Below are 27549 nucleotides of genomic sequence, written 5' to 3' on the forward strand. Positions count from 1 at the left end.
ATGGCTCACTGGTTACAGCTGACAACCAATTAGAATTAGCCACAGCTGACGGCCATCTACTACCCAAAACAGCACCTTTCCACGTGAGGCCGAGAGCCTGGAAACTGCTCTCTGGGACTCTGTCCCCACACTGCTCCTCTGAGCCTCAGTGTGCCCTTCAGGGAAATGGGAAGAGGGCTGCAGCAGGAGGAGGAGGCTGCACTTCAAGGACCTGGCAAAGGCAGGCCAGGCACAGTGGCCCACATTCATGAACTGGAAAATTTCATGTAAAAATCCAGTTTCCCAGTCTCTCTTGAAAAACTGGAGATCTGATCACAGTGTGGCTATGCTGCAGCCCCATAATACCCACATGAAGCTGAGCGGTGGTTGCCCACTGGGATGGGGTGGCCTGACCTAGGCCCTGTATGGAGGGGCCTGCACTTCCAGGCACCAGCACACAGCAGGTAGATCAGGGCATTTTTGTATAGCTGCTTACCACAGGCCCTGCAGCAGCTCTTCTCTGCACTTAAGATAGATACAAATGTGTTTCCTTGGCTCACCGGGCCCCACATGGTAGCCCCAGCCAGTCTGTAGCCCCATCACCTGCTGGGTCCCTGGGCCCAGCTTTCCCTGACAGGTGTTGATTTTTTCTGCCTCAGAGCTCTCCTCTTGTAAGGGTGAAATTTGGTAGATCAATAATGTAATTAACTTAGCTAGTTTGCAGTTTGATCCATCCTAATATTCAGCTGTTTCCTCTTTGTTTCTCCCCTCACTGATTAACTGAAGAACTCTGTTTGTTCCCTTTTTCAAGGCTACCCATACCTCGTTAATTAACAAACACCCTAACTTGAAAACCTGAAAAGAGCAGCTTCTTTAATGGTCAGGTGCCTGGACCCTAGCAGTTTTTCACAACTCCCTAGTAGACAGCTAAGGACAATAAGATTTAAAATAACAGTGAGGCAGACCTGAGGCCTCAGAAGACCCCAGGAGACGACTTCTCAACTATTAGCCCTGAGGCCTGCTTTCCTTTATTCTTTCCCATTTACCTGCCTACAACACCTGGTGACCAGTCTAGGAACGGGGAGACAGCCTTTGGACAGGAGTCAGCAATCCTCCCAGAATGTTGGATGTCGTGCAGGGCGGCCTGCGGGGTCTCAGCTCCTGCTCCCCACACAAGAACACAGGATATGGCGAGGCCAAAAAGGAACACCCACGGAGCCATAGGTAGAGGAGTCATACCACTATAGTCTCACTGGAGGCTGGATTCACACGATGTGCGACCTTGTGGGGGCAGAGCCCCAGAAAGTAGTTTCCAGGCTCTCGGCCTCACATAGACAGGTGCTGGCTCAGGTAGTAAATGGCCATCAACTGTGATTGGATGGCCATCAGCTGTGGCTAGTTGGCCGTCAGCTGTAGCCATTGAGCCATTAGCCACTAATATAACTGCTGTGGCTATGCTAGGGGGAGAAGAGAGAAAGAATGGGGGCTAGCAAGAAGATGGCGGCTGGGCTGGCAAGCGTGGATGACGGTTTGCGGACAGTGTGGATCCAGCCTCTAGTGAGACTATAGTGCCGCCAGAGAGAATATAGTGGTATGACTCCCCTACCTATGGCTCCGTGGGTGTTCCTTTTTGGCCTCACCATATCCTGCGTTCTTGTATGGGGAGCGGGAGCAGAGACCCTGCAGGCCTCCCTGCATGACAGACCTGCTGTCCACTTTTCTGCCAACTGACCGTCTCTCTCCTCGACTCACCAACCAGTGCAGCCGCGGCAGTTAAATCAGTGGCCAATTGGCTAACCGGCTACAGCTGACGGCCAACTAGCCACAGCCGACGGCCATCTACTACCCGAGCCAGCACCTTTCCACGTGAGGCCGAGAGCCTGGAAACTGCTCTCTGGGGCTCTGTCCCCACACTCCACCCCTACAGGGTCTCGCCTCACAATCTATGTGACAAGCGTCTTCCGCGAGGGTCCCTGTGCAAGGAGCCTGGAGGTGAATGCAATATCCTGGACACAGCCAGGCTCTCTAGACACAGCCAGCGTTTCTCAGGGCACCACCAGTCCTTCTGGGCACAGCCAGACTTCCTGGGCTTCTTAGGGTGCCACCAGTCCCCTTCTGCCCTCCTGGCAAGCAGTGTTGTCGCACTGTAACCACGCACCGGGGCTGTGGCAACACTTGAGGAGGGTGGTGAGCATGCCCGCGTGTCACCGCTTTCACCACCCAGATCCGGACACGGAACTCTCCTACCGACATCTGTAAGCTGAGGCCATATAGCACGTTGTGGGGACAGAGCCCCAGAAAGAAGTTTCCAGGCTCTCGGCCTCACATAGATAGGTGCCTGGCTCAGGTAGTAAATGGCCATCAACTGTGATTGTATGGCCATCAGCTGTGGCTAGTTGGCCGTCAGCTGTAACCAGTGAGCCATTGGCCACTAATATAACTGCTGTGGCTATGCTAGGGGGAGAAGAGAGAAAGAATGGGGGCTAGCAAGAAGATGGTGGCTGGGCTGGCAAGCGTGGATGGCGGTTTGCGGACAGTGTGGATCCAGCCTCCAGTGAGAGTATAGTGCCGCCAGAGAGAATATAGTGGTATGACTCCCCCATCTATGGCTCCGTGGGTGTTCCTTTTTGGCCTCACCATATCCTGCGTTCTAGTATGGGGAGCGGGACCAGAGACCCCGCAGGCCGCCCCACACGACAAATGGCGCAGCGAGCAGAGTCTCCCGCACAACACACGTCCACCCCTAGAATATACTCCGGAACGGGGGAGACATAAACCTTGTAGGTACGAGGGGGAAGCCTTCCTATACCCAGTGGTAAGGAAATGGCTTTCACAGTCACAGTCTTTCCCCCATAGCCATCAATGCAGATTGCTGGTCCGGGGAACAGTTCTGGGTTCCCATAAAGAAGACTGCAGTCTGCGCCAGTGTCAACTAGAGCCCAAACCCTCTGCACATTAGAAGGGGACCAATGTATGGACAGTTCCACGTGGGGCCTCCGGTCCCTGCTTATCCCCTCTGACCGGGTACCTTGGCCCCACCCCTAATCAAGCTGGAAGGAATCGGCCTCAAGTGGCCACATGAAGTCCTGGAGGGACACGGGTCGCGCTTTCTCAGACTTCTCCTTTAGGCTTCTCCGGAATTGCTGTTCCAGATGCAACTGTTTCCAAAGTTCCAACAAGAGTGCATTGGGTTGTCAGTCTATTTTTTCCTGATCGACCCCTGCTGCCACGAGATCACGCCACATCTGTGTGCGTGCTACTCTCTGAGGCCCGCGACCTCGCCCCTTTACTTTTGATTTGGGGTTCCAGGTCTCAACTGCGCAGACCTCCTGTCTTAACTTCCTTCGCCTCCGGCTTTCAACATCCCCTAGGTTGCCCATGGCAGTTGTAACTTCATGGATCCGTCGCCCTATATACGGTGTAAGAATAACAACCAAGGATCCAAAAGCACTCGCAGGTGCAGTGTCCAAAACCAGATCTCTCATGCTGGCTGTTAAAAGCTCGTCATCTGGGCCCTGCATATTAGGGTTGAAAATAGCATGGCTCATACCCATTTCATGGATGATTTGAGTAAGTTCCATATATGACTGCCATTGACTCACAGTGTCTGGCAGCTCGCCAGCCTGTTCCCATACTGTGCGTACCGCAGCTGTGAGCCACGCCATTAGAGAGTGGTTGCCCTGGTCTCGGGCCAACCTATGGCAGTTCTGTAACCTTTGTCTCAGGGACGCATGCACTGTCACAAAGGCTAGCTTTTCCATCTCGCCTGGGGAGCAGAGAATGCTGTCTGCTCCCTCATCCCATAAACATAACAGCCAAGCCGAGACTGGCTCTCCAGGGTGCTGTCTGTACCGCCTCCCCAGCTCCTGCAACTCAGTGGGAGTGTATGGGGTGTAGGTAGTGAACTCAGTCACAGCTGGGTTGCCGGCAGCAACGCCCCCGGGGCCCAAAGGTTGCTCACATTTTACCTTTTGCTTCAAGATTGGCCAGGCTTGGAGGTTGGGAGCTACACTGTCTCCACTCCCTTCTTCCGCCTCTGCCTCAGTCTCCACTGTGGGGCCCCTCCTCTAACAGGCGGACCCGGGCTTCCAGCGCTTCCAACCAGGACACCTGGTCCGGCACCTGGGCCACTTCATTAAGCGCATTTTCCGTGTTGAGACTCAAGGCCTTGAGGAACATCCAGCTCACGCGGCCGGCTGTAGCCTTTGCCTCCTCCAGCAACCGCTCAGCCAGAGCCTGCAGGGCCCTCTCCACGCTGGCCGGAGAGCCGTCCATGTCCTCCCACCCGTCCTTGGGGGTCCAACTCCTGAGAACAGTGGCCACCGGACACCACACACTGTGTGGGGGCCACCTGTCCTCCTGCCCAGAGTCAGACGCCATTCCTACCTGGTCGGAATCTTGCTCACCGTGCCAGGTGTCTGAGTGGGTGGAGGCCTCCGTGTAAGATGTCCACCACCCTCGGAGCTTAAGGCCACAGCACATTACCAAAATGAAGGCAACGCCTTCCATGGCCAAGAGGGTGGTGTGCCATCTGGAGGCTTGAGTCTCCCAGGCAGACCGTGCCTCCCGTTCCCAGTGTCGCTCCTCATGGGCCTCCCAAAGCTGAGCTCTCACACGCACAAACTGCTCCACCATGCTTCGGTAGGTTGTGGCCAGCACCGTACTCTGCTTACGAAACTGAGCTTTTATATGTATAAACTGCTCCAGTACATTCTGGAGAGTTTCAGCCGACACCACACCCTGCTCGCTGCGCCATGTGTCGTGCGGGGCATCCTGTGGGGTCTCTGCTCCCGCTCCCCACATAAGAACACAGGACACGGTGAGGCCAAAAAGGAACACCCACGGAGCCATAGATAGGGGAGTCACCCCACTATATTCTTGCTGGCGGCTGGGTTGGAGACACAGGAAGCAGGAGCCACACTGTGCGCAACCCGCCGTCCGAACTGCAATCTGCGCTTTCCAGCCACCATCTTCTCGCTAGTCCCCCGTTTTCTGCTAGCATAGCCACAGCTGACGGCCATCTATTACCTGAGCCAGCACCTTTCCACGTGAGGCCGAGAGCCTGGAAACTGCTCTCTGGGACTCTGTCCCCACACCGACATTCTGAATAAACCTGCTTTTCTTTCCACCAACCTTGTCTCTCAATTTTTAACTTTTGCAAGTGGCAGCCAGCCAGGGGACCTTAGCACAGTATCACTCAGACCCCTCCTCTGCCTGGGACACTCCGCCCACTTCTGTCTGAAGGGCTCCTACTCATCCTCCAAGGTCTGGTGCAAGGCCATGCCTGAAGAAGCCTTCCTTTCCTCAGACTGTTAGGGTCTGCTAGACACTCTCCTGTCACTTCACACATTCCCTGCATAGCTTGCTGTGGTTTGCCAAAATACGAATGCTTGGAAGATGGCTGCATACCGTTCATCTTCCCAACTCTGAGGGGCTAAATTGTGACTCCTCTCAAATTCCTATGTTGAAGTCCTAACCTCCTTTACCTGAGATATGACTGTATTTGGAGATAGCACCTTTCAAGAGGTAATTAAGGTGAAATGAGATCATATGAGTAGGCCTACTCCAATAGGACTAATGTCCTTATAAGGAAGAAGAGGCGATTAGGACACAGACACACACAGAGGCAGGACCACATGAGGACACAGGAAGAAGACAGCCATCTATAAGCCAAGGAAGGAGACCTCCGGAGAAATCTCAGCGGACACTTGGTACCCCAGGTGAGGGCGGATGTCTGGTGGGCTAAAACAATACATAACCCCAGGCACCATTTACAGAGTACCTGTCCCAGGTCAGACACCACAGTTAGGTATTATGTGATCTAAGTCGCACTTCCTCCCTGAAAATAAAAATTATTCATTCCATGTTAGCACTGAGGGGCTAAAGCTCCAAGTGGGGAGCAGTCTGCCACAATCAGAAGAGGCTGTGGCCAGAGTGAGGGGCCTGGGATACCTGACTCTGGAGGCCACGCCCTGTGCTAAGCCAGGTGATCCTCCAAGGAACTGGGCCAGCGACCCCTGCAGCCCTGGCCTGGCCTGCCCACCCTTCTAAACCTATGCCAGGCACTGAGAGCAGAAGGGGTGGTGCTGCCCTGATGAGTGCTCAGACCAAGGTGGGTGCCCTAGGACTCTCCTTCCACACCCAATGTTCAGTACCTCCCTCCTCTGGCCAAGGTTCTGTTTCCCCTAGCATCCAAACGGCCCAATAAACAGCTGATGAAAGACAGATGAACGGAGGCCTGGGCCACCCCTCTGACTCCTGGGACACGAAGGTGACGCTGTATGCCCACTGTTTTGGTGCAAGGGCTCTGAGGTGATCTGCCTGAATCTGAGTCCTATGAAAGACAGCTGGAAGGGCTCTGACAAAAGAGCCAGCTGGCAGTGCCTCTGTGCTCCTAGCTTTTGGTGGCTACTGTGCAGTCCCCCTGGGGACTGAAAAGGCATACAGAAATTCTGGGCTCTTACTAGTTGTGCAACTGTGAGCAAGGGGCCTCAGTTTCCTCACTTGCAGAATGGGGAGGAGCTGTATTAAACAGAGGTGCTCCCTGCCTTCCCAGCCCCGGCCTCCTCTTGCACGAGTACTCTTGGCAATGCTGTGGGGCCAGAAAAGAACACGAGGAGCATCTTCACAGAGGAGGGGGGGGGGTCTTGTTTGGGCTTAAAGAATGGTACAGATAGCAAGAGAGGAATGAGGTCCCAGGAGAGGCAAAGTGAGAATTCCCATATCCGTGGTACAAGTGCAGAAAATGAAGCCCAGAGCAGGCAGCAGGGGCAGACCTGCACTCCCCATCCCATGCCCTTTCCCACTGGCCACAGGGTTCTAGAGAACACTACACATCTGATTCCAGCCCTCTCCACACGCGTCTTTCTCCCCTTCCTTCCCAATCCCTGCTTGGACAGCACCTCCTCTGGGAAGTTTGCCCTGACTCTTCTTCAGGATGGCCACTCCCCCCACCCCCGCCCCAGTTCCTAGTCATGTGCCCCTATGGACACTAGCCAAGCTGACCACAAATTGCTGGTCTGTGCCTCATCTCTCCCAAAGGAGGTGCATTAGGGCAGGACTCTGTCAGAACTATCTTGGCATCCTAGCCTGAGCCTCTACTGGAGTTTGCTGAATTGGAGGGACTGACGTCTTCTCCTTTAAAGTTGTCTTTAAAGAACTAGAGCCCCCAAAGCCATGTCATCAGGAGACAGCTGTGCTGAAGAAGTCCAATGACGCTGACGCCTGCCTACATTGGAGGAATTTCTGGGAAGGCCCACAGCACACCAAACACCAGGCTTATTGGCCCCCACAGGCCTGAGTTCATCCACTTGTTCATTCCAGTGCAGTCTGTTCCACTGAACTCCCTCATTTATTCATTTGTGTAAACAACATTTCCTACTCCATGGAAAGCCATCCACTTTGGCTTGGCAAACCATAACTGGGATGGTTGGAAGGAGATTCTGGGCTTGGAGATCAGGAGGTAGATGGGAGGACACTCCAGAGGATTCTTCAGTCTGCCTTCCCCAGATGGGTCACCCTGCAGAGAGGCCGGTGGGCCAGTAAGCTGCGTTAAAACGCAGCTGCATCCACAAGCAGAGAGCTGGGGCAGGCCCCCTGAGCTGCTCCTGTCCAGGGAGCCTTAAACTGCAACAGCACAACCCTGGGCTTCTCTCCCCTGGCTCCCAACTTGCAGCAATGCTCTCTCCTCCTCCACCTGGCACTGGATGGCTCTGGTTTACTGAAGAGTCTTTCACAATTAAGGCACTTCAAAAAGGTTAAAAGTAATCTTTATGGGAGGAATCGGTAGGAAAAGACAAGCAGGGGGTCGAGAGTGGGCAGTGGGGATGGGTGGGATGAATCTGACCAGTTATATTGAATAACAAGCTTAAAAGCCACAAACAGGAAGCAGACCTATTAAATAGGCAAAACTGACCTAACGAAGGAATGTGAACTCGAGTTGACTGAAGCAGCGTCACCATGTCTCCCCTGCCTCCACTCCTACCCAGCATGCAGGGCCCCCAAACAAGCCTCCTCTTGCATTCTGGCCTGTTCTGGGAACACCCCCAACTCTGAGTTTGCCTTGGGCTAGAGGAAGGGGAGCTGAGGGGAAGGTCAGCATGATCCTATCCACTCCCAGAAGAAGCAAACAGATATACCCTCCGCTCTGTCTGTACCAGCAGGGCCCCAAGTAGCCTGGGGGAGGGGCAAGTGCTTTGGGGTGCAGCCCCTCCCTCCAGGCAGCTCTGCTCTTGCTCTCCTGGTACCCTGCACTCCTCCTTCCCAGAGAGCGCCCACAGATGTATGCCCAGGGACCTGGGGACTGAGGCCTGGACACTGGCCTGCCTGGCTCATGCCCTGTGCGTGTTCTCTGGAGCCCGAGCAGAGCACTGGGAGCCACAGTTTGGCTGAGGTGAGGACCAGGAGCAACTGAGGAGCAGTGGATTAGGTAGGACAGGAGCCTGAAGCCCACATCAGGGTTGGAGGCTCCCATGGATGTGTCGCCTTACTAACCCCAAGGGAGTTCCTTTATAGGGTGATAAAGACCTTGACAGGGCTTTGGGCACAAATAGCAGAGGCAAGTGTGCAGGGAAGCAAGCCTCTGGTGATCACTACCCTCCCTCATGAGAGGGCAAATGCCACACATGACCCTCTGGGTTTTAGGAAGGAACTGGGAGGCAAGGCTCCAGCCAGGCTCTCAGGAGAGGAGGTGCTGGCTTCACATGTGAGTGGCCAGGGAGCTGAGAATCCTGCTTTCTAGCTGGGGCCAGGGTACCACCCTATCTGGAGAGTTTACTCAAAAAGCTACGCACCACAATGACCTGATCTAAAACTCCCCATGACTTTTCATCCCTCAGAGATCTGACGCATAGTTCTGCAGCGATGCAGAGTATAGCAACATGCTGACATGAAGTTACCTGTAAAATCCTTCAACTTTGCTGTATGTTGGATCACTGACATATCACAATACTGGAGGATGAAAGGTAGCAGCTCATGGTGCGTTCCGTAAATTTGCTCACATGGAAACACCCCTTGTTCCTTACCCTGCCATTAGGGGCTACTGCAGAGCCGTGGCCGGCGTCCCACACACCTCCACACTCAGGCCACTCCTGCCCAATGCCCTGTCCTCAAACGCACACCAAGCTCATCCTCACCTCAAGGCCTTTGCACTTGTCTCCCTCCCTACTGGTGGCATGTCCCTCCCTAGGTGTCTGTATGGCTCCCTCTCTTCCCTCAGTCAGGCCTCCACTTGACTGTGACCTCTTCAGAGGTCTTCCCTGACTGCCCTGTCCAGACTGTATACTCAACAATTCTAAGCCCTCTCCCTGCTTTATTTTTCTGTACAACACAGTCTATCGTCAGTGGTTCACTCCTGTTCCCTCCCACGACCACAACACCATGTCTGGTACGCAGTAGGACCTCAGAAAAATGGGTGTGGAAAGGGTGCATGAATGATGAAAGAGTGTACGAGTGATGGAAGAGCTGGCAGAGCTAAAGAAATCCAACGACTCTACCTTCAGCAGCAAATGCACATTCTTGATCCCACTGTGGACAAGGCCCAACTCAGACTGAGTGGAGGCTCAGCATGGCCTGCTGGTCTCGAAAGGAGGTAGCAACTCACATTCCGGGAAATCCCACTGGCTACCAAGACAGTGTGCCAGGCCCTTGGTGCTCTTAGTCACCAACTCTCTCCCTCAGAACTGCCTGTCAGATCAGTATTACAATCCCTACTTCACAGACAAGCCATGTGACATATCCAAGGTCACCCTACATGGTCACAGTGAAGTGAGAACTCAGATTCAGACCTTGACCTTGGCTCAGACCAAATGCTGACTCCACACCAGGCTCCTCTAGGACCCACTCGCTTTCCAGCCACAAAGTGGTGGGACCAGAGGCTCTGGCCGCTGTATGTCAGCAAAGGCAGGCCTAGAACCCTGAGCCAAGGGCGCACTCTCAGGGGCACTGTTTCTGCCATCTCTCCATGACTTGCCAGCATCCACGAGCAAGAGAAAATAACCATACTCACCAGGGATGTGGATCTTGAACTTGCCACTCTGGCCAAAGGCGCTGTCAATGAACCCCAGCTCCCCAGTGGACAGGTACACCTTGAGCCCCACAAAGAGCTGGATGTTGGTCTCCTTTTTGAACAGGGAGCGGCCGATCACGTTGTAGTCGTCTATCACCTGTGCCCACACACCCAGCCCCAGAGAGAGAAAGCATCAGTGTGCGCTGGAAAAGGCCAAGGCCCTCCCCTCCCAGGTGATGAGTCCACCTTACGGATAATGAAAGGCACTGAAGCCATTATGACGACGGGCCCCTCCTCACCATTGCCACCCGCCACCACCGACACCTCCCGAGCCTGGGCTGTGTGCCAAGCAGTTGAGAGAGCCTATGTGGGTCAATATGCTTAGCCCCACAGCAGCAACACGAGAGGCACTTTCTCGACTTGACAGATGAGGAAACAGAGGCACAGCACAGTTAGGTCATCTGCCCGAAGTCACAGAGCTCACAGGACGGTGGTAGCTGAAAATCCCAAGTCGCCGGCCTACACCCTCCTCTGTGTGGCCATTCTGCCCAGCCTGCCCCCAGCACTGGCCTAATGACTGCTAGTGGCACTCTCCCCATGAAAGCTTTCCCAGATACCTCAGGCCGAGAGGATGACTCCTGAGCCTGCATCCAGGCTTTCTAGAAGATGCCTCACCCTCTCTCTGATTTCCTCTCCCATGAGGTGCCTCTGAGAACCTGGCCTCTGCCACCCCAACCCAATACAGGCACTTTTAGGCCACATGTAGGATGACCTTGGATATGTCACATGGCTTGTCTGTGAAGTGGGGATGGTAATACTGATGCATTTTAGCCCAAGGCTTTACTCATTCTGCCCAGAGGCCCCTTCCTGGCCTGGCCCACATCTACTACATAACCCCACTGCCCCCTCCTCCATGACACCCTCCTTTCCCTATCCCAGCACAAGTCCCATTTTCTGTTGATTCCCTAGTGTCCATGGGCACTCTGCTGCTGAGCTCGTGCTCCCTCGCCTCTTGGTGGAGGCCTGGGCTGAGAGGAGGGACACACGTGTGCATGGAAAAGTCAGACTGATACAGCTCTGATTTCACCACACGCTGTGTTCATCTTGAACCTTCTCCCCAGAGAGTGAGCATAGAAAAGACTAAAGGGCTACTTTCCCTCTCCTGAGGCCTTTCAACGCTCAGGTACCCCCTTCAGGGAAGGTGGCATGGCCAGGAGACCACTGCCAGGTGGCCTCCCTGCCCTGCCCAGCTCCTCCCCAGGGCCTGTGCCAGGAAGGTCCTGGGCCTCTGTGTAAAACAGAAGTAGGTGTGTGTGTGTGTATGTGTGTGTGTGTGTGTGTGTGTGCGTTAAAGACCAGACCAGACCAGGCCCCAGAGGACTTCAGCAGGGCTGACAGTTTCTTCCTGAGATTTGCTGCTCTTTGGAGTGGGGCCCATGCTCCACCTGGCCTTGGGAGCCACAGGAGAAATTTGGGAGCTTCCTCCTTATTCTCCAGGCCCCGTGTACTGGCCTGGGTACTTTCTGGGGACAGGGTCTAGCCCGAGCGGGTGCTGGCACAGGCAGCAGTGTGGAGGCTGGAGGTATTATCAGTGGTGGGACCTGCCACCTCCACCAGGATCCCTTTCTGAGGTGGAAACTCCTGGGGGACCCCCGTGAGCTGGGCTGTCTTCAGCCTCAGAAACTTTTGCCCAAGATTCAGCCAAGGGCCCCAAATGGATTGTTCTGAAATGCAGAAACTGTCCCATTTACCCTAAAAACCTTTTGGAAAAACATATCCTATTCTATTTGATTCATAGCGCCTGATAAAAGGTACTCACATTCCTCCTCTCCCCGGTGATGGATGAATCGGATACAAATAATGATAAGAATAATCATTTCCACTTGCACAGCCCTTTATAATTCACAAATCTCATTCCCATACGTGAATTCCTCCTCGTCCTTCAGGACTCGGCTCCAGCAGAGGAACCCTGGTCGGCTGGGCTGCTGTGGGCTCTGCTCTCCCTCCCCAGCTCTGCCCTGTCTGTGGATGCTACTTCTGCTGCAGTGGGCGTCCAGCAAAGCTGCTGGGTGAACTGAATGCAGATGGTTCTTCTGAACTTCCAAACATGCAGAGTCAGGGCAAACAGATGGCACCAGCCCCAACGCTTTCCTAGGCTTCCTAGGTCCCAGGACCATTGGCCCCACACCAGAACAGCCTGCATATGGAGCTGAGTGCCCAGCATGGCCAGGAGCTTGGGAGGCAGGGCCCATCTACTCACATTCAGCAGCTCAGCCTGGCATAGTCAGTGCTCAGGACCCCAACAGCTCTGGACTAGCCATTCCACATTTCCTATGATTGAAGTCGGTCATTGCTGCCAACTGTCCCTAACTCAGCCTCTGCTTCTGAGGCTGCCTATCACTGGGAGAAAGAGAACGCCTCAGAGCCCCTCAGCCTCTCAGCCCTTAGAGCCCCTCAAGCCTCAGAGCCCCTCAGCTCGTCAACCCTCAGAACCTCTCAGCCCCTCAATCCTCAGAGCCCCTCAGCCTTTGTTGACCAAGGCATTGACCCCTTGAGCACCTTTGTTTACAGGTTTTTCATTCCTACTTCAGAGAGGGCACAGCTGAGCTCAGAGGCAAGATCTGTGGGCTGTGGTCACCAGTCAGTGGTGCAGCAGAAACGCAAACCCAAGTCTGCTGGGCCCTTGCGAAGCAGAACAAGACTGAGGCTGACTCATGCCAAGTTGAAGAAGCAGGCAGGTGGTACTGCCAGGGTGTCCCGGGCTTGCTGGGGCAGCATGGGAGGGTCCCCGGCTTTGGCTAGCCTGAGACAGATGTGGCTGAGACACAAGACCTGCCCCAGCACAGCAGCTGGCCGAGAAATGAAAAAGGACAGTGCTTATACCAGGAGCTTCCATCCTACTCAGAGAACCATCTTCTAAAGGCACCAGTGGAACCAAACAAGTAACACAGGCAGGTATTCTCTCAGACAGCAAGTCCTCACCACATTCGTAGTACTGTTCTCCCATTCTTCCATTGAGAGCCTACCATGTGCCTGGTAACAAATCAAAGCTCCTGCTTCAAGGGACTCATACATGGCCTAGGGAAAGGTAATGTTTACATCTGCCTCTGCCCCACTGCCTGTGGACTGTGTACTGGAGGACAGGGTACTCCATTTCTGTGCCAGCTTCCGGCGCCCTGCACAGACCCCCCGTCACGGCCTTCTCGCCGGCTGTGTCCTCAGAGGCCATGGCTGACTGCAGCCTGCCTCCTGCCCCCGCTCCTCTGCAACCCCACTGCCTGTCTCTGTCTTCAGAGGGCAGAGTGCTCCCTGATGTATGGCACAGCTTTATCTGTTACTCTTCATTGATCCCAACCAGGACACAAGGTTCGTGAAGGCAAAAACGTGTCTTTCTCCTCTATGCCTGCACTCGCTCACTGGCTGCTCCCTGAATGCCGGAGTAAATGTGGAATGCACGCCTCACCATGGGTGTTGGGACATGTGCAGTGTTTGCTCATGTCTGCGGTCTTTCATTTTTTAACAGCTTCATTGAGGCACAACTGATATACGATAGCATGCACATATTTAAGGTACATAATTTGATGTTAGGATATGTGTACATGAAACCATCACCACAATCAAGCTGCTGAACATACACATATCTGTCACCCACCCCCCAAAAAATTTTCTTGTGCCCCTTTGTCATACTTCCCTCCCTCCTTTTCCGAGCTCACCTTGGGCACACCCTCCTTCAGGCAGCTTTCCCCCATGGCAGGCCCCTCCTGTCCCGGCTGGTCTGTCTCTCCCACCAGACAGACCGCGAGTCCTGTCCAAACAACTCGAGACTTACACGGCCCTGATCCATAGCAGGTTCCAGTAAATATGTACATGATATAGAGGTGGGGAGGGAGAAACCAGTGAGAGAAGGTAGCTCTTTGGGAGTAAAAGAAAATCACTCTAGTGGATGTGGTTGGGGGGAATATGCTCATCAAAGAGTGAGCCAGCAAACCTGCCCTGGGCCTAGCTGTCTCGCACACCCAGTGCTGGTCTCTCCCAAGCAAGAACACAGTCGGCCCATTGCTTGGCTTTCCAATGGCCTGGTGCTGGGCTTCCCAGCGACCGGAGCCCGGGGATGGCAGGCATGCTACCTATTAGCAAAAAGGCCTTTCACAAGACTTTTATGTCCTCCCTGCCCCCTCCTTCCTTTTAGTTATAAAATATTAACAAGCTAAATGCCATGGAGACAGTGGAAGATCCAACTCTCCCCAAGCCAGGGTTTTGCAATGAGGGCAGACTAATTTTATTAACTTCAGGAGAATTTCAAAAAGCTTCAGGGCCTTCATGGCAGACAGCGAGAACCCCAAAGTTGGTCTAAGTGCTACATAAACACAGGCCTAGGGCTGGGAAGTGGAGGGCACTCAGCACTTCTTGTTTACATTCTCGTTTCACCGAGTGGGCCAGTGTGTGGGCTGGCAGGGGCTGTAATCCTGCTGGTGTGATGCCATTCAGTTCACTGACCTACATTACCACATTATTTTTGTAAGTATCCGGGATAAGGTGAGAAGTGAATGGGCTATTTCTGACCCTCTGAGGAGGTCCCAAAGGGCTCCATCCTGCTGCTGGCCTCATAGTCTCACTGGAGCTGGAGTGGCAGTTTAAAAAGGAGTTCAGGTTCAAAGGGAGTGTCTCTTTCACTTCTGTGCTCTTGTCTTATGGTCTGGCCAGAAGACACACCAGTGCTGCTGACTGGGAGTGATGGCCTCTCCCACTACCTTCGGTGTCTTCGATTCCATTTGTAGGTCAGATGGTGAAGTGGGGAGGCTGGCCTTCAGCACATCTCTAGGAACCTGGTCTGAGGAACACTAGTGTCCCCCTGCCCACTGACAGTCTACACTGTCACTTTATAGCAGCCTGAGTGGATCCTTCTAGGAGCCAGCAGCAATCCCTCCCCGCCTCAGACTCCTGGCCCTTGGCTCTATGCCCCACTTGGCCTGCCACAGATGAAAGCCGTAAGTTGTCCTCAGCCACATTCTGGGAGAGGTGCCTCCACATCATTAGTTTATCTTTAGAAAAGTGCTGCAGGGACTCAGCAAGGTTAAAGGACTTACCCTAAGTCACACATTCTACTTTTTCCTGCTGCTCGGTGTCCCCAAGGAACAAGAGCTAAGGGGTTCCTGACAGAGATTTGGCAGCTGTGAAGGAGCCCCGCCATAGCATGCTCCATCCCTTGGGCTCCCCTGAGCCAGGCTGTGACTGGCTGGAGCCAAGCTGGTCTGCCAAGTGTGGGCCAAGGGCACCAGGCAGCCCCACCCCCCAGTCCCAGCTGCTGAAACCCCAGGCCTCTGGAAGAACTGATCCCCAAATGCAGGGACCTAGCCCCCATGGGCTGCCTACAGGGAAGGATGCAGGGAGGGAGAAGAGGTGGAGCATGGCCACACGATGCAGGAAGTGTGATGGGCTGGAGCACCTTACTGTGAAAGGAAGATGTGCTTGCCCATGGACACGCTGCTGTGAGGTGCTGCAGGTCAGACGCGGAGCACGTGAAAGGCAAGTGAGGTGAACTACTGATTCCCGGAGCCTCCAGTTTCCTCACCCACAAAATGAGGTTGGAGGAAGGGTGAGCTTTCTCCATCTGTGGTGCTGGTGAATTCCAAGTAACTAGTTCCAGTACAGGCCTCTGTACTTGGGAAAATGTGGCATACTAGAGACAAGAGAACACTGAGGGCAAAGGCTAAGAGAATGGGGCCAGGTGTAAGGAAAGATAAAAGGGGCTAAGAGCAGACTGGAGCGCTGCTGTCCAACGTGGCTTTAAGGTTTTGCAGCAGAAGGGCAGATCCCAGAGGGCATGGTTGAGCTGCTGCTTGTATAGTAGGTTAGAGCTGGGGCTCTGGAGCCAGACTACCCGGGCTCAAAACCCTAGTGTGGAGGCCTTGGGGACTGGCCTATGGCTTAACCTGTGTGGGCCTCAGCTCCCGTCTACAATGTGGAGAAAGAGAGCTGCTGTGGATTCACACGGAGACCCTGTTGTCCCACATTCCCTCCCTGGATCTCCCCCAGCTGCACCACACAGGACCACAGGGTCTATGCCCCCAACCCCGCTGGCCACTGCCCCGCAGATGTGAGCAGACCTTGCTGGCTGACATAGCAATCTCCCACAGCAGCCTGCCGGCCAGAGGGCTGCAGTGGGAGTGGTAGGAAAGGCAAGAACGACGCCTGTGCGCAGGTCTCCCAGTCCCCCAGTATAGCTGCAGCCTGCCTGCACCAGCTGCCCCGCAGGAGCTGGCCTAAGCGTATTTCTGCATCCCAGAACAAACCCCCTCCAGAAATTACCAGGGGCAGGAGTGAGGTGGGTGCTAAGAGGGGACGCAAATGTCTGCTGCATGAAACCTCATTGAATTAAAAGTCTGGTTGGGAGAGGGACAATAGCCCTTCCTGATGAAGGCAGTAAGGGCTATATTTCTGGAGAGCTTCAGGAAGACCAGGGTCATTATCTGTTCCGGGTGTTGAAGGCAAGGAACTGGGGAAATGGCTTTCCTTAGCGTTATCCATCTATAGAATATGTGTATATGTGCATATGCAACAGTTGGGCTCCTTTCCAAATTACACACTCTTCCCACTAAAGGAGAGACCTCAGAGATCAGACACCAGCACATTCAACAAGGAAAAACCAGGGAACAGTTGGAGGTTTTTCATTTTGAAATCAATCATTGTGACGTCAAAGCAAAGGCAACGCATGTGGGATTTGCTCAGCAGGCCTTGCTCTTGGGGAACAATGCTGAAATGGGGCCAGCACAGTTCCAACAATAGCTCTAAAGGGGGACTTTCACTGTTTGCATGAATAATTTGCTTCATTTATTAGCCTTCAGTCATTGGAGCAGTCACTGGCTGCACATAGAAGCCAGCCCCTTGCTTACGTGCCAGGTGAGTCCCCATAGTCCCCAGCTTTTGAGTGGGGACTTGGCTGCTGGTGCACATAATTATGTCATTACATGTGTGTGTCTCTCTCAGGGCCCAGATCCCATGATGAGGCTTGGGAATTGCCCAAGTTCTGAAGTGACTATTCTGATTCAAATTGGAGAAGCAGCACCAAAAAGAGGGGCAGTGAGCTGTGAAATGGAGCTTTGAGCTGGGTCTGCTGTCAGGAGGCCTGGTATCCTCCTGATGAGAAAAGGGGCTGGGAAGGCTTGAGTCCTAACTCTGCCTCTTCCAGCTCTACAACCTGGCAAGGGACTCCTCTGACCTTCAGTTTCTTCCTCTGAAAAAGGCTGTTGTTAGGATTAGGGGTGTTGATGTTGGCAAGAACACCCAAGACTTGGTAGCAAGATGACTACCCAGAGGAAAGAATCTCGACTGGAAGAATGTCAAACTAGAGAAGCTAAAGTGGAGAATGGAAGCACCATTTGAGACAGGGAAATCTTCTAACATAACCAGAAACCACAAGATATAGAGACTTATTGAACCTGCAGAAGCAAAGCAAGGACACTAACACATACTCAGCACAGACTTGCTGGGGGCTGCCCTCAGGTCTTCCCTCTTCCTCCATTCAGTCCTCTCTGAGGCCCCTCCGCAAATGGGGTGTTAACACTTCCAGGGCAGTTCAAGGCCATCAGGGTTGACACCTTCCCCTGGGATGCTGATGATGTTCTGGTACCATCCCTCCTTGTTTGGCATAGGAAACATTTCAGCAAGGCCAGCCTTTTCCTCCTCTGAGTGCAGGGCTATATGGAACCCTGGACAAGCCAAGTCAGTCCTCTGAGCCTCAGTGTTCTCGCCTGTGAAACAAGACAAACGTATCCGCCTCCAAGGCTGTTGTTGTGAAGAGACGAGATTTCTGATGTGAACGTATGCTGTCAGCAAGGATCAGCCTCATCGAAACCCCCCGAGGTAAAGCCCAGGAGAGGGAATTAACCTGCAATTCAGCTCATTGTGTCAAGCAGGTTCCCGAGGCTCAGGGTGAGGAGGCCCAGCGGCGGCCATCACACAGGGCACCGACCCAGGGAGGACTCTGCCCGCCGCTGACCACACCCAGCTCTCAGACTCCCACAGCTGTCTTTCTCAAATCTGGGCCAGCCACCACTGAGCAGGTGTCCTGTCTCTCAGACCCCCCCCCCCATCACCTATCCCCATTGAGTCCCTCCCTGCTCCTCTTTTCCATCACTTAGGCACCCATACAGCTAAAGTGCCTAATCAGGAGGTACAAAGGCATGGTCCCAAAGGCAGCTGCTTTTTCATGGAGAAAAAAGAAGACATTACTGAGCACTTAATACAATGAGGCGTGATCAAAAACTATGGTGAACGTTTAAATTAAAAAAAATTATTATAGTAAGACACATTGCCATTTATACCCCTCAAAATACTCCCCCTCACTTCAAACACACTTATCCCCATCCTTGCCACTTTCTGAAGCAGTGCTGGAAGTCCTCTTTCGTGAGTGTCTTTAGTTGCACTGTCGTGGCTGCCTCCATGTCCTGAATCATTTTGACTTTGGGGAAGAGCCAGAAGTCGCACAGTAACAGATCCAGTGAATAAGGTGGATGAGGACACACCATAATGTTTTTATTTGACAGAAATCGCCATATACCGGAAGCCATGTGTGACACGGAGCATTGTCATGATGGAGGATGAAACCGTTTGCTCATTTCATGTAAATGCAGTGTTCGTGATCCATGATTTACAGACACTTTAAAACACACCTCCCAACTGTACCTCACACCCGACTGACTGCACCGAACAAGTTTAACTTGTCACACACTGTGACTAAGGTTTGATGCGCCACTTCCCATACTAAAGATCCCTGCCTTTCCACTGAATGGCACTGGGCAGCAGCATTTACCATATTTTTTTTTATCACACCCAGACCTCATGCCTGGTCCCTTGCACATGTGGTCTCATCAACTCCCCACCACAGCTCCTTTAAAAAAAAAGGTTATGGAGTGGGGTTGGGGGAGAGAGACTTGCACACAGCCAGGCCAAGCCAGTGCCTGCTCAGTGCACTGGTGTCTAGAGCCAGCTCTTTCTACCACGTCAAGCTGCCTTGACCCTGTGTCTATATACGAACAAAAATGCAATTTTCAAAAGGCTAACAGGCCAAGTGAGACTCTCAGTTATCGATGCTGACATGTGCAAGGGAGGAGAGAGTCTGAGAGTTCGGGTTGGGGCCAGAACACTAGGACAGCCATCTGATTGCATCCCTAAGGAGATCACCTTCTCAGCTTCTGCTTCAGGGGCACCTATCTTCTCGAGTGGCCTGGGAGCTGACATAGCCTTCAGCCTGCGGACAGGCACCTGGGGAGCGAGGGGCAGCACAATGAGCCAGTGGCTGGCTGGACCACAATGCTGCTTCCTCCCGGGGCTGGAGTGCTAAAGCTGCCCACCTGGAGCCGCCAAGCCTGCCAGATGTCCCCTGCTCGGGAAGGATATCAAGGAGACTCTGCTCACCAGGGACAGTCATAGGCTGGCCCACACAATAGCCAGCACCTTCCTGGTGTCATGGACACATTTTTTTTCTTTTTATTTTTTTTCAAATTTATTGGGGTGACAATTGTTAGTAAAATTACATAGATTTCAGGTGTACACTTCTGTATTACATCATCTATAAATCCCATTGTGTGTTCACCACCCAGAGTCAGTTCTCCTTCCATCACCTTATATTTGATGCCCCTTACCCTCATCTCCCACCCCCCACTCCCCTTACCCTTTGGTAACCACTAAACTATTATCTGTGTCTATGAGTGCCAACGGAGGCACGTGCCCTGCACAAATGCCCTGTTTCTCATTTGTTTGTCTTGTTCTTTTGTTGTTTTTGGTTTATATAACACATATCAGTGAAATTACATGGTTCTCTGCTTTTTCTGTCTGACTTATTTCGCTCAGCATTACACTCTCAAGATCCATCCATGTTGTCACAAATGTTCCTATATCATCTTTTCTTACCCCTGAATAGTATTCCATGGTGTATATATACCACAACTTCTTTATCCATTCATCTATCAAAGGACATTTTGGTTGTTTCCATGTCTTGGCCACCGTAAACAAAGCTGCAGTGAACATTGGAGCACACGTGTCTTTATGTATAAATGTTTTCAGATTTTTTGGGTAGATACCCAGGAGAGGGATTGCTGGGTCATATGGTAATTCTATTTGTAACTTTTTGAGGAACCTCCACACTGCCTTCCATAACGGCTGCACCAGTCTGCATCATGGACATATTTAACAAGCCATCAGCAGTGCAGCAGACAAGCCAGGAGCCGAGAAGCAGCGCTGCTTCTGACTTCAAAGCTGGCCAGCGATCCTGGTGGTGTCTGCCTGTTTATACTTGGTGGCGCCAATGCTGCAGCCTCCTCTGGCCCAGCCCTAAGCCCTTCCCGTCCGGTATCAGTGGGTGCCAGACCCAGGGTGACCAGCATGCCTGGCCTGATCCCATTATGGGGGGGGAGGGGTGCCAGCTTCTTTCTACCACCCCAGCTGGGAACCCAGCATTTGTGCCATGAGGAAAGTCTGAGTAAACAGCAATGAGGATGCCACTGCCTACCCTGTGCCAGGTACAGCACTCAGCATCGTACATAGACTGATCTCCACTCCTTATACTACTCGGTAAAATAGGGGAGATATAGCTCCCATTTCTCTAGTAAGGAAACTGAGGGGAAGAGACTTGCCCCAAATCTTACACCTGCAGGGAATCCACACAGCAGTCCCTGGGATGCTGGCAAGGCTGTCTGGCTGGAGCCTTAATTCCCTGGGCTTCTGGCAGCCTTGGCCTACAGACACCGCCATGCTTGGCCCTCTCCTTACCTCCAGCCTTAATCTCAAGGAAGTATCTACTTGGCCCTGCCTGCCTGCCTCCATAGCCTGCCACGCTCTAGCACCCGCCTTCACAATTATTGGCAAGCCAGCCGTGGTGTGCTAAGGTGTGAGCACTGTCTTTGTCCTGGTGGTGAGGTGGGCTGAAAAGAGATTTTTGAGTAACAGCTGGCAGGTCCTCCTTTGTTTTATAGAAAATGATTTGGGTGGAGTTGTGCAAACTGCCAGGGCAGGGAGGGAGGTGGGTGGATGGGGAGGCAAGGAGGGCCCCCTGGAGTGTGGCAACAGTAGGAGGTGTGAAATGGAGCAGGCAGGGGTGCAGGGCACGCGCCACCGTTGGCATTTAGCCCTCATGTGCCCCACTTCTGTTCATTACAAATGAGAAAACAGGACCACACAGAGTAAGTGACTAGTGATGGTCAGATGACTCAAGTCAACCCAGGGTGTTGGAACGCAGGGTGAGACTAGAAGGCGAGGTGAGAGAAGCGAGGCTGGGGACCGCGAGTGGACAGCCTCTCTGTAGGCCATTCTGCTGGCCTTGCTAATAGAATTTCTCCAGCACAAGTTGAACAGGAGAAGCCAGCCTCCCCCAGCCCCTAGCCTGCAGTGTTTTCCCTGCTTGGGGATAAAGAGCCTGGCTTTAGTAGCTGGTCCTGTCTGCCTCTTGGAGCTCCTGTCCCCTGCCCTCCAGTTGCGGGGGACCCTGGGCTGAGGGTTCCTTCCCAAATGGCCAGGGCCAGGCATGGCGCCTCTGTGCCTCTGGAGAACTAGCGTTTGGATTTCACATCCCCATGACTGTCCTGTAACTACCAATTGTACATTCTAATCCCTTCACCTTTCTCACCCATCCCCCCCAATCTAGCAATCATCAGTTTGGTCTTGGTATCTATGAGTCTATTTCTGTTGTTTGCTAGTTTATCCTGTTCTTTAGATTCCACATATAAGTGAGATCATACGGTATTTGTCTTTCTCAGTCTCACTTATTTCACTTAGGATAATACCTTCTAGGTCCATCTATGTTTGCAAATGGTAAGATTTCATTATTTTTTATGGCAGAGTAATACTCTGTTTTATATATGAACCACAGTGTCTTTATCCAATTGTCTAATGATGGGAATTTTGGTTGTTCTCATATCTTGGCTATTGTGAATAATGCTGCAGTAAACATAGGGGTGCATGTATCTTTTAGAATTGGTGTTTTGGGTTTCTTTGGATAAATACCCAAGAGTGGAATTTCCGGGTTATAAAGTAATTCTATTTTTAATTTTTTGAGGAACCTCCATACTATTTTCCATAGTGACTGTACCAATTCGCAATCCCAACAACAGTGCACAAAGCTTCCCTTTTCTCCACATCCGCGCTAACACTTGTTGTTTGTTGATTTATTGATGATAGCCATTCTGACAGGTGTGAGGTGGAATCTCATTGTGGTTTTCATTTGCGTTTCTCTGATTAGTGACATTGAGCATCTTTTCATATGTCTATTGGCCATCTGTAGGTCCTCTTTGGAGAAATGTCTATTTAGGTCCTCTGCCCATTTTTTAATTGGATTGTTTTCCTGGTGTTGTATGAATTTTTAAATAAATTTTGGATATTAATCCCTTATCAGATGTATCATTGGCAAATATATTCTCCCATTCAGTAGGCTGTCTTTTCGTTTCATTGATGGTTTCCTTTGTTGTACAAAAACTTTTTAGTTTGATGTAGTCCCATTGGTTTATTTTTCTTTTGTTGCCCTTGCCCAAGTAGATACATCAGTAAAAATATTACTAAGGATAATGTCTGTGAGATTACGTCCTATATTTTCCTCTAGGAGTTTTATGGCTTCGGGTCTTACATTTAAGTCTTTAATCCATTTTGAGTTTATTCTTGTATATGGCATAAATAGGCGGTCCTGTTTCATATTTTTGCATGTATCTGTCCAGTTTTCCCAGCACCATTTATTCAATAGACATCTTTACCCCACTGTATATTCTTGCTTCCTTTGTCATAGATTAAATGACCATATAGGCATGAGTTATTTCTGGGTTCTCTATTCTGTTCTATTGATCTATGTGTCTATTTTTATGCCAATACCATGATGTTTTGATTACTATGGTCTTGTAGTATAATTTGATATCAGGTAGTGTGATACCTGCCGCTTTTTCTTTTTTCTCAGGATTGCCGTGGCGATTCGGGGTCTTTTATGGTACCATATAAATTTTAGAATTATTTGTTCTAGTTCTGTGAAAATGCCATTAGTGTTTTGATAGGGATTCAAATCTGAATCTATAGATTGCTTTGAGTAGTATGAACATTTTAATTTATTCTTCCTATTTATGAGCATGGTATATGCTTCCATTTGTATCTTCTTTAATTTATGCCTTCAATGTCTTACAATTTTCTGAGTACAGGTCTTTTACTTCTGTGATTAAATTTATTCCTAGATATTTTATTTTATTTTTTGATGCAATTGTAAATGGGACTGTTTTCTTAATTTCTCTTTCTGATAGCTCATTATATAAAAATGCAACCAATTTCTGAATATTAAATTTGTGTCTTACTTTATTAATTTATCAGTTCTAATCGTTTTTTGGTGAAATCTTTGGGGTTCCCTATATATAGTATCATGTCATCTGCAAATAATGACAGATTTACTTCTTCCTTTCCAATTTGGATGCCTTTAATTTCTTTTCTTTGTCTGATTGCTGTGGCTAGGACCTCCAGTACTATGTTGAATAAAAGTAGTGAAATCGGACATCTTTGCCTTGTTCCTGATCTTAAGGAGAATGCCTTTAGCTTTTCCCTGTTGAGTACGACGTTAGCTGTGGGTTTGTCTTATATGGCCTTTATTATGTTGAGATATGTTCCCACTTTGCTGACACTTTTTATCATAAATGGATGCTGGATTTTGTCAAACAATTTTTCTGCATCATTGATAGGACTGTATGATTTTTATTTTTCATTTTATGTGGTGCTATCACATTGATTGATTTGCAGATATTGAACCGACCTCGCATACCAGGAATAAATCCCACTTGATTGTGGTATGTGATCTTTTCAATGTATTGATAAATTGGGTTTGCTAATATTTTGTTGAGGATTTTTGCATCTGTGTTCATTAGGGATACCGGCCTACAGTTTCTTTTGTAATGTCTTTGTCTGGTTTTGGAATCAGGGTAATGGTGGCCATGTAAAATGAGCTTGGGAGCCTTCCCTCCTCTTGAACTTTTTGGAATAGTTTGAGAAGAACAGGTGTTAATTCTTTTTTGAATGTTTGGTAAAATTCACCTGTGAAGTCATCTGGTCCAGGACTTTTATTTGTTGGGAGCTTGTTCATTACTGATTTGATGTCATTAGTAGTAATTTGTTAGTTCAGATTCTCCGTTTCTTCTTGACTCAGACTTGGAAGATGTACGCTTCTAGGAATTTATCCATTTCTTCCAGATTGCCTAATTTGTTGACATATAGTTGCTCGTAGAATTTTCCTAAAATATTTTGTATTTCTGTCGTATCCCTTGTTATGTCTCCTCTTTCATTTCTGATTTTATTTGGGTCCTCTCTTTTTTTCTTGATGGCTTTGGTTAGAAGTTTGCCAATTTTGTTTATCTTTAAAAAAAAACACCCAGCTCTTGGTTCAATTTCTGTCTTCAATGTCTTATAATTTTCTGAGTACAAGTCTTTTCTTGCTTGGTGTTTTGTATTGTGTTTTTAGCCTCTATTTCATTTATATTTGCCGTGATCTTTATTATTTCCTTCCTTGTCCTCACTTTGGGCTTTGTTAGCTGTCCTTTTTCCAGTTCCCTTGGGTGTAAAGTTAGACTGTTTGAGATTTTTTTGTTTCTTTAGGTAGGCCTGCATTGCTATGAATTACCCTCTTAGGATAGCTTTCACTGTGTCCCATAGATTTGGGGTCATTGTGCTTTCATTTTTGTTTGTCTCAGGGTAGCTTCTGGTTTCTTCTTTGATCTTATTGGTGACCCATTCATTATTTAGTAGCATGTTATTTAGCTTCCATATGTTTGTGGGTTTTTCAGTTCTTTCCTTGTAATTGATTTTCAGTTTCACACCATTGCGGTCAGAGAAGATGCTTGATGTGATTTTGATCTTAAATTTATTGAGACTTGTTTTGTAGCCTAATGTGGTCTATCTTGGAAAATGTTCCATGTACACTTGAAAAGAATGTATGTTCTGCTGCTTTGGGGCAAAATGCTCAAAAAAATATCAATCAAATCCATCTGGTCTAGTGTGTTATTTAAAGATACTGTTTCCGTGTTGATTTTCTGTCTGGAGAATCTGTCGATTGGTGTCAGTGGGGTGATAAAGACGCCTACTATGTTGTCACTGTCAATCTCTGTCTTATGTCAGTCAATATTTGTTTTATATACTTAGGTGATCCTATGTTGAGTGCATAGATGTTTATTAGGGTTATTTTCTTCTGTTGGATTGATCCCTTTATCATTATGCAACATCCTTCTTTGTCTCTTATTATAGTCTTCATTTTAAAGTCTATTTTGTCTAAGTATTGCTACCTCAGCTTTTTTGTCATTTCCATTTGCATGAAATATCTTTTTCCATTCCTTTACTTTCAGTCTATGTGTGTCTTTTGATCTAATGTGGGTCTCTTATAGATAGCATATGCATGGATCTTCTTAAGTGATTATTGATAGGTACATAGGTATTGCCATTTTATTACGCCTATTTTCAATCTTCTTTTTTCTTTTTCTTTTTCTTTTTTTTGTTGTTTTCCCCTTCTCCTTCTTAAAGAATTCCTTTAACATTTCTTATAATACCAGCTTGGTGGTAATGAATTCCTTTAGCTTTTTTCTTGTCTGGGAAGTTCTTTACCTCTTCTTCAACTTTAAGTGATAGCCTTGTTGGGTAGAGTAGTCTTGGATATAGACCCTTGTTTTTCATTACTTTGAATATTTCCTGCTACTCCCATCTGGCCTGCAAAGTTTCTGTTGAGAAGTAAGCTGATAGTCTTATGGGAACTCCCTTTAAAGAAACTAGTTGTCTTTCTTTTGCTGCTCTTAGAAATCTCTTTGTCTTTAACCTTTGCCATTTTAATTATAATGTGGCCTGTTTGGGTTCATCTTGTTTGGGACTCTCCGTACTTCTTGTGCTTGTATGTCTATTTCCTTCAACAGGTTAGGGAAGTTTTCAGTCATTATTTCTTCAAATAGGTTCTTGATCCCTTGTTCCTTCTCATCTCCTTCTGGTACTCCTATGATGTGAATGTTGTTATGTTTGGTGTTGTCCCCCCACAGGTCCTTTAAACTATCTTTGTGTGTGTGCTTTTTTTTTTTCCTTTTTTCTTTTTGTTGTCCTGATTGGGTGTTTTCTGCTATATCGTCTTCTAAATTGCTGATTAGATCCTCTGCTTCACTGAATCTGCTGTTGATTCCTTCTACTGTATTCTTCATTGCAGTTATTGTATTCTTTATTTCTGACTGGTACTTTTTTATGATTTCTCTGTCCTTCTTTATGTTTACTACCTCTTTGTGGAAGTTTTCACTAAGTTCCTTAAGCATTCTTATAACCAGTGTTTTAATCTCTGTCTGTGGTAGGCTGGTTGCCTCCATTTCATTTAGTTCTATTTCTGGAGGTTTCTCCTGTTGTTTTATTTGGGATATGTTTCTTTGTTTCCTCATTCTGGCTGCCTCTCTCTGTTTGCTTCTATATATTATGTAGATCTCCTATGTCTCTCAGTCTTTGCTGGGTAGCCTTATGTAGTATGTGTTCTGTGTGGTCCAATGGCTCAGTCTCCCTAAACTCCTGCGCATGTGTTCCAGGAGTGTCCCTTGAGTGTGTTCTTCTGCTATAGTTGAGCCTTGGTTGCTTTTGGTGTACCAGTGGGTAGGACTGACTCCCAGTGTGACTGTGAGGATTGGTGATGCCCACAGTGTATGTGGGGGCTGATCCCTCAGAGGGGGATTCATTCCAGCAGGGTTTTGTGCCTGTTGAGAAGACCCTTTGGGTGTGCTGCTTGTGGGGCTAACCAGGTAGTGCTCTGGTGTGGTCTGATGCTGGTCTCTGTGTATGTTGTTTCTGGTGCCTCTTGGGAGGTGCTCCCATGCAGGCCAATTTCAGCCTTGCCTATGACCGGCCCGGAGCTACCAGATAGGAGCTACAAAGCTATATGCGATTGGTTGCTGCCTATGCTGGACCTGGAGTTGTGTGTGTGGGGACTCACTGTGAACCAAGGTCGGCTGCCAATAATACTGAGCCTGGGGTAGCTTAGCAAAAGGCCCAGGGCCCCCCTAGGCCTGTTGCCACCTGCCTGTAAGGCTCAACTGTTGAAAGATCCTCCTTAGGTGCACAGGCCAGGCTGTTTGACCTGGTGTTGAGAGTGTCCCAAGTGATGGAGCACCAGCTGGGCGGACTGGGGTTCTCTAAGGAGTCACAGGGTGTGGGCTGTGGTTTTTACAAAGTTAATGCAGATTCAGTTCTTGAACCAGTGCCAGACCTGTGAGCACTTTGCAAAATGCCCTGAGAACATCATGGCCAGCCACCACTTGCCTTGTGAGCTGCCCAAGAGACGATGTAGCATGAGTTGTGGATGACTGCTTGCCACCAAAAGTTCCCTAGGTGGCTACGGGCTGTCTGGTGCTACAAAAGCCTTCTGCAGCTTGTTGGGCCTACCCAAGAGCCGAGGATGCTCCTGGTGATGCAGCACTAGCTGGGGAGTGCGGGGAGCCGGGTGATCACTAAGGTGGTGTGCATGCACAGGTTTTACCAGACTGATGTGGTCTCAGATTTGGCTCTTTGGGAAAGAGATCAATACAGAAAAGATGGTGCCCTCC

The 27549-nt window shown here is 50.0% G+C and overlaps 1 protein-coding gene across 3 annotated transcripts in view; it reads right to left on the minus strand.

The window, feature by feature from the left end:
- Positions 1-27549, minus strand: part of EEFSEC (eukaryotic elongation factor, selenocysteine-tRNA specific) — a 297801-nt gene that overhangs the window by 39443 nt on the left and 230809 nt on the right. For 2 of the 3 annotated variants that reach the window (XM_074340481.2, XM_088797868.1), the window contains exon 6: positions 9986-10142. The exons of the other annotated variant lie outside the window; for it this stretch is intronic. In XM_074340481.2, the coding sequence (XP_074196582.2) occupies positions 9986-10142 (157 nt within the window). The remainder of the gene's footprint in view (positions 1-9985; positions 10143-27549) is intronic. 3 annotated transcript variants of the gene reach the window in all.

Source organism: Rhinolophus sinicus, chromosome 4, assembly GCF_057876585.1.
Source record: "Rhinolophus sinicus isolate RSI-liver-muscle chromosome 4, RSI-T2T, whole genome shotgun sequence".
NCBI classification, from domain to species: domain Eukaryota; kingdom Metazoa; phylum Chordata; class Mammalia; order Chiroptera; family Rhinolophidae; genus Rhinolophus; species Rhinolophus sinicus.